Raw genomic sequence first — 10,501 nt, forward strand, 5'->3', positions numbered from 1 at the left:
CAAAATTTTAAAAAATTTAATGAAGATCGAATTTTGATGGAGACAAATATTTGAAATTTTGATCATTCATAAACCTTCCCTGGGGTCCCTAGATGTCCCACAAAAAATTTGGGCCCGATCGGTTCAGCCGTTTTGACGTTTATTGGATACAAACAAACAGACAGACAAGCCAAATTTATATATAGATAGATTTTGATAAGAATGTTTTCTATGGCCCAGGCCCCAAGCTCGGAAATGCAAACAATACTCGACTTCAGAAATGCGTCGAAATTGCTAAGAAAGGGGATCTTGGACCTCTTGCAACCTTTGGTAAATACATTTGCACAGGACTATACACGAATATGACACCATCTACCCTTCACAGTAACGAACATCGCTAGGAAATTCAAAAATTATACAGAGGCGTATTCAGGGGGGGGGGGGCTATGGGGGCTTAGCCCCCTGGGTCAGAGAAATCTATGGTTTTCAGGGGGTAAGGTATAACTCAAGCTGAATTAACTTTCCTTTTTTAACTTATGGGGAAGAGAATTCAATCTAAATTGAAAACGTTTGTTTCCCTTTTTGATTATTAGAAAAATTTAAACAAAATTGAAATAATTTTTGTTTTCCTAGTTCTGGGGAAGAAAGTTTTAAATTTTTTTCTTCTAAATCTTCCTTTCTGCTTGCTTTTTCACTTCGTAAATTTGTATGAAGCCACCTGAAAGTAAAAAACTTAAAAATAAACAGCTGATTAAAAATAAACAGCGGATTAAAAAGATTCCTTACTTAATTACTCAGAGGTTAACATGCACTATCCAGTATCCGGAACTTAATTAATTTCTATCAAGAAACCTTGCTTGTAGTGACTGAGCTAGAGCGTGGAGCAGGTTTGTTGACCAGCAGCGAGGAACAATCTGTCTCAGAGTTTGATATTCTTGTTCTAACAGAGGTAGACTTCTTCAAAACAATGGCGGAAGGGAAAAACAGGTTGAAATAATGTTTAAATGTAGAATTTTTATCAAAGGAATTGAGTTTTTGTCACAGACTCAAATATTTGAACTCCTATATCTTTGCAACCCTGATGGTGTTGACCTATGTTATTTCAAACTAACAATATTTCATCTTACATAATTTAAAGTATGAAATATGACACAGGGTTGCAAAGATTAAAAATGCTAAGTTTGTGGCAAAAACTCAATTCCTTTTGCAATTAAGATAACTGGCTGAGTTTGAAACTTTTGTAACGGCAAACTCTTCAGAAACACAAGACAGATTCACCAGAATTCGAACTTAACTGCTTCAAATTAAAAGGTTCCGCTGTGGATACTGAATTCAGGCTTCGTGGATTAGCAGTATCTCGTACAAAAGTACCGACCTGCACCCAAGGAGTATGGAATAGAAGAGAGATACAAGTGACGCGGCTCGCCCTACCATATGATTATGCATGCTTTGCAGAAGGGTACTCCATTTGTATAAGAAATATTCAAAATAGGTTATTGTATACGCGGTATCTGTACATCGAACAAATATTTCTTATTCAAATGGAGTACCCGTCTGCAAAGCATGTATAATAATATGGTAGGGTGGGCCGCGTCAGTTGTATCTCCCTTCTATTACATACTCCTTGCCTGCACCCCACTCTAAAAGTTATATGATCCGTGCCCGTACAACATGTACTGTAGTGTATATGCATTCAGTCGAAGGACCCAGCACGTTTTTTATGCAACGAATCCAGCCTGGCCAGATCACAGTGCCTGAGCCTTTAGAAATTGATATAACTGAAAATCAAAATCTAAATATGATAATTATCTACCAGAGTTTGAAAAAAAAACCTAATTTATTATTAATTTAGTGACCTGGTGCACTGTGTTAGAATAGTGGAAAACCTCTTTCTAGGTATATTCACTTCAAACTTCAAGATTTTTTTTATTATCTTTTTTTTAAAACAATGCAAACTTAATTCTGATGTTGGTTAACCTTGCAGGATTAAAGTTATCAATATTACTCATTACTCATTGCTATTATCTCATTTGTAAGGTTTGGAAAGGACCTCTTTTAATTTTAATTTATTTTTCCAAATCAAAAAAATTAATTGAAAATAACGTTTTAATATGAGTTTTCTTTCTTTGACAGTAATAATATACTATTATAATCTAGGACAATTATTATTTAAGAATTAAGAAAATTATTAATTATAAAAACTGAAGTGTTATGTAAATAGCACAACGAGATTTCCTTGAAAAAGCTGGCAAATCTCGTAAACCTTCTGATGATGTGCTTAATCAGATGTTAGGGAAGTTTGAATATATTATTTTATAACTTAATTTGGAGTATTCATCGTAATGTTTTTCAAGTATTTGGGTGATTTTTTTATAGAAGTATTTTCTCCATGAAGCTGAAAACATTTCTTTGTACTGTGTTTTTTACATTGAGAGGCGCAACTTGGAGGTGGAGGGGGGGGGGGGTCAGCGGCTACCGCCCTCCACTAGTTTCCCCAAGTTTCATGCAGACCAAAAGCAGGGTGAAAGCTGAACACATTTCGCCGGTTAAAGGTCAAAAGCAATTATTTGTAATTTTCAAATGATAAAAATACACAAATTGTTTTTATTTGACAGCTAATATATTCTAATCTCTTAGAGCCCACTGCTAACTTTATCAGGTGCGACAAATATTTCACAATAGTTTATCGTCGTCATTATTATTAATATAAATAAGATATTGATTTTTTCTAATTTTTAATTTAAGACCTAACTGTCGTGATTCGATATTTGAGATTTTCATTAAACACCATCATGGCTTTTAATAAAATATTTATGGTTTATAACAATTTAGTTGTAAAGATTCAGGGATTAGAAAATTATTGTTTGTGGCAAGTAATCAGTTTCTTTGATTTTAACATTTTTTAGTGAAATCCAGGCTTATAGAGAGAAAAAGAGATGCAGTCCAGTCTTTAACCATCTATCTATGATATCAGAGTCAGTACCCGCTCTAGGCTGGGTAGGCGTTACCCCAGCTCCCGCACCATACGTCAGGTATAGGCTGGCTGGGTAGGCGTTACCCCTGACTCCTCCCCAAATGTCAGATTGAGTGTTACCACGTGCACCGGCCTTACATAGAAAGTTGAAGAAAAAGTCCTTTAACTAATTTTCAGCCCTTTACTTGTTGTAACCTTTTTAAAATTAATATTCACATCCCGTTCAAAATATAAGTAAAAGCTATTTAAACAAATGATTTATTTGTATAGAGAGTTGAAGGATGCGGGACAATTTTACGCAAACAGAGTTCTCAGGTAAACTTCAACTTCTAGAAAAATCCACGAAATTCACAAAAAAACGTGTTTTCTGACAAAACCTAGGATTTCTTGGCAGATTTTTTTTTCATTGAGATCCTCAGGGACATCTATGATCGGTGAAGTTGACATGTACAGCTGTGTTCTTAATTCCGAAAAAATTCCTTTCAGCCAGTATAAAATTGTTGTTCTTTTGCAGAGCGTACGTATGGAAATATGATAAAGTGTATCCTAAAAATCATCAGTTAACCATAGAAAATAAACCTACTGAGACAGTTTTACACTTTTATTATGTCTTTGATAATTGGTCCAAAGGTCGGGTTTATTGGTCGTCTTTATCATCTTGTCTCATTCTTTTCGGGTAACCCTGTATATTCCAAATAATTCTGAAGCCATATTAAATATCATATTCTGCTTTTAAATCCCATTTGAGGTGTTAAATATCTATACTTATGTTTTAGAGTTGAGATTTCATCGATTTAGGTGAAATATTATCTTTAAATCCGGGGTTTTTCCCTGAAACCTGTGTTTTTTAATTCTTCGTTATTTATCTTTTCAAATTTTCATGTACCGTTGTATATCAGGCATTACTGTCTTTGTATGGAGGGTCATTTTTAATTAAGCTTACAGTCTCTTTAATTCTAAGGGAGAGTAAAGCAGACAAGGATCTTGTGGATTCCTGGATAGAAATTCTCACCAGGTTAAAGGAACTAATTACTCGACTCAAACTCTAGTTTTATAATTCTTTATCTTTCACTTTAATCTTCCAAGAGGAGTAGGATTTATATAGTGTGCTAGAGCTGCCTAAAATTTGCACGATTAGTACAAAGGGATTAGAAAATTATTAAAGATTGAAGTGAGTGATCAAATTCTTAGCAATTCTTTAAATAAATGAACATTTTTTTTTACTTTTATTCAATAAGCATTATTTTGACGACCAAAAACATTACAAAAAGGTGGTAGAAAAGTTCTCCTTAACCTGAAGTAGGTTTACTAATAGGATCAAGAAATCTAAAAACATTTTCATTCAAATCATAGGAGTAGCTTCGCATAGCTACAAATTTTCAAATTACTTTTCTAAGTTTTAATCCTAAAATTATGGTTTCATCGAGATATTAAGAAAAGATAATTTTCATTTTTTATCATTATTAAGTTTCATTCAGAACTTGCCTTATTTCTAAAAGAATTTAGTTCTTGTGAGGGGTGTGAGGAAAAACCCTAGTCTAAGTTTGAAATAACAAAAATTCACACCATCAGGTTGAAAAGATTTAGGAAAAGAAAGTTTGAGCTTGTGACAAGAACTAAATTCTTTTAGAAATAAGGCTAAGTTCTGACTGAAACTAAATAATGGTAAACAAATGAAAATTATCTTATCTTAATAACTCTGAAACCATGATTCTAATAAAGGGTTAAAAGTTAAAAAAGTAATTTGAAAATGTGTAGCTATGGGAAGCTACTCCTAGGAAAATTGAGTGAAAACTGATCTAAAATCAGAAGACCTTCACGCGGATCCAAATATGTTTTTGGATTTCTTGCAGGTTCAGGTCAGCTGTGTCATCCAATGGAAAAAACTTAAGCAGAAGAAACATGAAGTCAAGACAATAATAATATAATACCAATTCAAGGCTTTTGCAATGCAAATGTGAAATTAGTCCTAAAAACATTCGAATTCACATATTAAAGTATTGGACATAAATTAATAAAGAAAATTAAGGTTGGCAGATTTCGTAAAGAAAAATCACACCACTGGACTTCAGTGGAATAGAAACGGAGCAGAATATATTCCCAAGGTAATTAGCGTACAGTGATATCCCACATATCATGCTGAAAAGTTTTGATTATATAAATATTGTTAATAATCATACATCATTGTCGAAAAAATGTCAACTATACAATGTGCAAAAATGATACAACAAATTTTTGATTTATGCACATATTATTAGGTACATTAATTAACATGCATTTTCTTAAGATGGATGATTCCAGGCAACCAAATAAAAGCTTTCTGCATGAGCAGCCAAAAGAGCAGCTCCCGAAGAAGAAAGCTGTTGTCTATGGAGCTGGTTCGGCGGTAAATAAACATCTCTCTTCTTATTACAATCCCAATCCTAATCTTATCTTTCCAGCATAGAAATACATTCATATCGGTTTCATTCAAATCATTCCCAACATACCCCCTAATTCATATAGGCAATCTTATTAATCCGATCCTTATTTTCTAGATAATCCAATTTTTCCAATTCGATTTCTTATTATTCCCGGAACAATAAATTTTCATCCCAATCATCTATTCCCGTAACAATCTTGTAAATCCAGTGTTAATCAGATCACATTTCAATAATCTCATTAATTTCTAATATTTGTAGAAAGGGGGAGTGGAGAAGTTAGAGCTGGACGGTAAGAAATGGATGGTGGAATATTTTAAAGGAAATTCAAATATAAAGGTAATTTTTTAAAACTTCAAAAATCTAATTGATATATTTACATATCTCTGTAAGTTATTTATCATTTATCCAAAGCAACTGTCCAGCTACCCTCCATTTGCAGAGTTACATGTCCAATTCACAACAATACGCTTTAAACCATAGTCCCAGCACAAATTGCTTGAAGCAGAGACCAGAAAGAAATTTGAAGGAATTTATCCATTTCTCTAGATGCCTTCCCCATTCTCAGATAAAGGTTTGAAAGGCACTAAGTAAATTTACCAGCTCTTGGAACAGAGGATTGCTTGAAATTACGTTACCTCGACCATTTGAAGAATTTTTTTTTTATATTTTAGGTTACAGCTCAGGCAAATCAGTCTATTTACATTTTTAAATGTGAGAATGCTGTAATCAAGGTAGAACATTTTTTCATAAAGAAATATCTCTTTTTAGAAAATATTGAAAAGGTATGTATCCAATATCAATTATGCCCAACTTTTTACGAATGGGAATTTTATATTCATAACTTCAAATGTGAAAAATAAAAAAGGGAGTTTGTGAGGAAAGATTAGAGTGTATCTGGTGTATCAGATCTATTCCTAGGTTGATGGGAAATGCAATAATATAATCTTGAACAGCTGCAAGAAGGTTGGAGTTGTCTTCGATAGTTTAATTTCAAGCGCAGAGGTCGTCAACTCAGCAAGCATTGAACTACAGGTTTATTTCTCGTTGTAAAACAGTGAACATAAATCATTCTAAAGATGTTAAAAGAAATGAGTAAGAAGGTCCAGATAACCTCTCAAATATTAAGAATTTAAAGGCCACAAATGAGTTCAAACCAGTTTTGCACTTTTGCAAATATTAAAAATTGGGCAAGTTATGGTCAACATTTTCTCTTTTTAAAAATCACTCCAAAGACTTTTTTCGCCCGAAATCGGTGAATTTTTATTTATTTTAACAATGAAATTCCCTTGAGACCCGTATGTTCAAAATTTCCATTTTAAGTTATTCTGGTGATTTTTAAACATTTTTTATTATTTTATACTTTTTACAAACATGCGTTATATTCCTTGTAACATTTAATTTGCTCCTGTAAAATGATTTCAGAAACATCACATTCACACACTTGAAAAAATTGCACATTTTGGAAGTTTCCACTTAAGACCTTTGGGAAAAGTACTTAACATCTATACTGTGTAGGTGCTTGGTACAGTTCCAATTGTTACCCTGGATAAAACAGATTCAGTTCAAATCTATCTGAGTGAACAATCTAAGGTAATTGTAAAATATTTTTAAATGCCAATCTATTCAATCAACTTTTTTCTGGCTTTTTTCCTTGAATTTAGATCCCACCAAGATCCCTTAAATACTGATATTTAAATTAAGCTTGAAAAGCAAGGTTCTAACATCTTCTAGAAAATAATTACAGTAATCAATAATAATTAATAATAAAATAAATGATATCCGAGCTTTGTAATAATCATTATTAATTAATAAAGAAATATGTTAGAACCGGGTTGTTCTTTGGTGGATTTTAAAATTTAAATTGCAGATGATAAGAAAATAGTTGTTAAAGGTTTGAATAATAATTTAGTTTGAATGTTATGTTACATTATGATATTTTGAAGAATTGCGAGATAGTAACTGCTAAAACTGCTGGAGTGAATATTACAGTTCCTCAACCCTCAGGCGACTCAAAGGTTCTAAAATAATTTTGTGTCGAACACATTTTTTGGGAACTCCTACTTTTTGGGGGTTTTTGCTTTAAAAAAATCAAGATTGAGAATCAAATTTGTATCAAATTAAAAAGTTATCAAACTATGTATTCTTCAAAATCATTTTAACAAATAAATATTAATTGCATAAAATGAATTGCCAATTTCGATGTTAGAAAAAATTAAAGTAAATTTACTTCAACTATAAATGTTCGTAAACTTAAAGACTCGTATGACGCCAAAGACAGTCTTTCTATTTTTTTGTACATTCCAATTTAAATGAATGATTAAACACTAGCCTATGTCAAAATCGGTAAATTTTTTGGTTCAGAAAAGAGTAGTCGCTATAGAGGTGCCCAAGGACAGGTTTACAAAACAAATTTTTTTTTGGATGACCCTAAGGGTCCCTGCCCGGGGCCTAAACTTTGCAAGACGGCCGTTTTTTTTGATGATTTTAAAGTTTTTTTAAAGCCCGTTTAGGGACCTTCTTACACATCAAGCAATATACATTTTTTCTTCCTCTGTAATCTACATGATGTAGACTAACATATAAAAAAGTACTCTTCTTGATACCTATCCCATATTCTCCGAAAAATAAAATTTAGAAATAAAGATTTTCGAAAAATTTCGAATTTATGATTTTCATACCGTACTACATAAAAACTCAGGCTTATACACCTACAGAATTAGGCATATCTTGCATCTATAATCTAGCATATATACCAAGACAGTTAGACATATCTTACATTTATACTCAGGGATATATACCAAGTCATGGGTATAATATGTCTAATTCTATCTAGGTAATAAGCCTTAGTATGGATGTATGATATGCATAGATAAATAAATAAACATAGATAGCTTATGTACGCAAAATCACCAAGAATTGTACAGTCCGAGAACTCATACTTCTAGGGGTCAAAGTGTACTTAAATGATAAGCGGGGTGGGGTGGTTTGGTGTTTTAATGGATTTCATAATTATTAAACCACTCAGGAGTGAATTTTATTTTGAGAATATCAAGTTATCAAATTATCATATTGACGAGAACTGAAGAAGGACATGAGAAGGACTAAACTAACTTAAATTTCTTTCTACAGAACTCATGTACACCACAAGTACTCAATGACATAAGAACAGCCAATGTTCACAACCGACCTAGTTAATCTATATAATAGGAATACCTTTAAAACATCTCTGTACATTTATATCTTTCAAGATGAAAAATTTCGTCTTATGCGCAATCTATCTTTATCTATGATGATATATTTACCTTTCTATCTATATATGCCTGAGTATGGATGTAGGATATGTCTAGCTGTCTTGGTATCTATACCTAAGTATGAATGTAAGATATGTCTAACTAACTAGATATATGTGTATGAGCATGGATGTATGGTATGTCTAACTGTCTAGGTATATATGCCTAAGTGTGTACTTATGATATCTTTAACTGTTTGAGTATGGATATAAGATGTGTCTAAATGTCTAGGTATATATGCCTGAGTGAGTATGGACGCATGATATGTCTAAATGTCTAGGTATATATGCCTGAGTATGGATATATGATACGTCCAACTGTCTTGATATATATGCCTGAGTATGGATGTAAAAAATGTCTAGCTGTCTAGGTATATAAGCCTAAGTATATATGTCTGAGTAAGTATGTATGATATCAAATATGTCTAACATTCTAGGTTTATATGACTGAGTATGGATGTATGATATGTATAAGGCGTATGGATGTATGATATGTCTAACAGTCAAGTATATATATATATATGTATGAGGAAGTATGTATGATATGTTTATGCCTGAGTAGGGATCTATGATATGTCGAACTTTCTAGGTATAAAGTGTCATCAAAAAAAAATTTGGTTTAATACACCTGTCCTTGGGCACCTCATTACCGACTACTCCTTCCTGTACCAAAAGCTGGCCGATTTTGACATAGGCTATTAAACACAGCATCGAAGGAAAACGGAATTAAATTTAGTTAACTCACCCTTAAACAAAGCTTTCAGTGCATTCTGCAATATTTTGCAGTACACTGACCGAAGATATAGTTGCGTTTAGTGGACAGTGAACTAACTATACAACTTCAATTTGCTTTAGGGTTTCTCAACTCCACTATTTCAGGAATTCCCAGTTCCAGAACAGTTCAAAACTATCGTGAATGGCGGGAAACTGAAAACAACTCCAATGGAATCCTTCTAGCATTTAGAGAAGCGGGGGAGTAAAGACGAAATCAGTGAGTTTGCTGAAAGTGATCAACATATCAGAGATTTGAACAGGAATTTAGAATATACTCAACATGGATCTAATCAAATAGACTTAAACGGACTAGAAGAAAATGACGAATTCTATAAATTGGCCGATTTTTCCACTTGTTCTCATCAGATTTCAACAAAAATATGTTTAATACTTTAAATATTCACCTAAGACTATGATATATAACAAATGGATTTATTTTTAATATAAGTTACTTATATTCCTGCTTGATGTCGCCTATGTCAATTGCTGTAAAAAAATATGTGTTTTATGTTATAATTATATCTATCCAAATATGCAAACAGTAAATGCTTAAACTTCAGTATCTTATTTTTAAAATAAACACTTATGCAATCCCTCTCAGTTTTTAAGAAATTATATCAGCATGATTTACCTTTATTTGATAGCAGTTAAACCGGTTAAAACCCCGTCGAATTTAAAGGAATATTGAGCTGATAAACATAAAAATAATAAAATATCAAAAACTTTTAAAGCAAAAGCTTGATATTTAAATTTGATTTAAATGCCCCTCCTATGCCGTTACACAACGGTAATTTTAAAAGCTTTCTTTAATTAAGTATGAAAGAAATCAATATTTATAATTTTGAAACTGATTTATTTTCTATTTGGGAATTCTCTACTAAAGTAAGACGAGCATTTTTCACAACATGAAAGTTATTAGAACTGAGCTGGGAACTCTTGAATGATGGATATCGGGATAAATGCTTAATCTCCTCTTTTTCTTATCCTCCAGATTAAATAATGCTTGTTCTCCGCTTGTTTTTAATCTCCAGATTAATCAACTGATCGGGATTAAGGATATCC

At 32.3% G+C, this 10,501-nt stretch overlaps 1 protein-coding gene across 2 annotated transcripts in view; it reads left to right on the plus strand.

The window, feature by feature from the left end:
• The window catches only part of LOC111707056 (adenylyl cyclase-associated protein), a 16,963-nt gene extending 6,929 nt beyond the window's left edge, over window positions 1–10,034 (plus strand). For both annotated transcript variants that reach the window (XM_023480054.1, XM_023480053.1), the window contains exons 3-18: window positions 220–309; window positions 843–966; window positions 1,832–1,875; window positions 2,201–2,272; window positions 2,617–2,638; window positions 2,886–3,011; window positions 3,224–3,268; window positions 3,915–3,968; window positions 4,983–5,058; window positions 5,241–5,339; window positions 5,635–5,712; window positions 6,048–6,107; window positions 6,295–6,408; window positions 6,892–6,966; window positions 7,320–7,391; window positions 9,545–10,034. In XM_023480054.1, coding sequence (XP_023335822.1) covers window positions 220–309; window positions 843–966; window positions 1,832–1,875; window positions 2,201–2,272; window positions 2,617–2,638; window positions 2,886–3,011; window positions 3,224–3,268; window positions 3,915–3,968; window positions 4,983–5,058; window positions 5,241–5,339; window positions 5,635–5,712; window positions 6,048–6,107; window positions 6,295–6,408; window positions 6,892–6,966; window positions 7,320–7,391; window positions 9,545–9,622 — 1,229 coding nt within the window. In that variant the 3' untranslated portion in view covers window positions 9,623–10,034. The remainder of the gene's footprint in view (window positions 1–219; window positions 310–842; window positions 967–1,831; window positions 1,876–2,200; window positions 2,273–2,616; window positions 2,639–2,885; window positions 3,012–3,223; window positions 3,269–3,914; window positions 3,969–4,982; window positions 5,059–5,240; window positions 5,340–5,634; window positions 5,713–6,047; window positions 6,108–6,294; window positions 6,409–6,891; window positions 6,967–7,319; window positions 7,392–9,544) is intronic.
• The last annotated feature ends 467 nt before the right edge of the window (window positions 10,035–10,501 follow it).

The sequence above is a fragment of the Eurytemora carolleeae genome, unplaced genomic scaffold (assembly GCF_000591075.1).
Source record: "Eurytemora carolleeae unplaced genomic scaffold, Eaff_2.0 scaffold775, whole genome shotgun sequence".
Lineage (NCBI taxonomy): Eukaryota > Metazoa > Arthropoda > Copepoda > Calanoida > Temoridae > Eurytemora > Eurytemora carolleeae.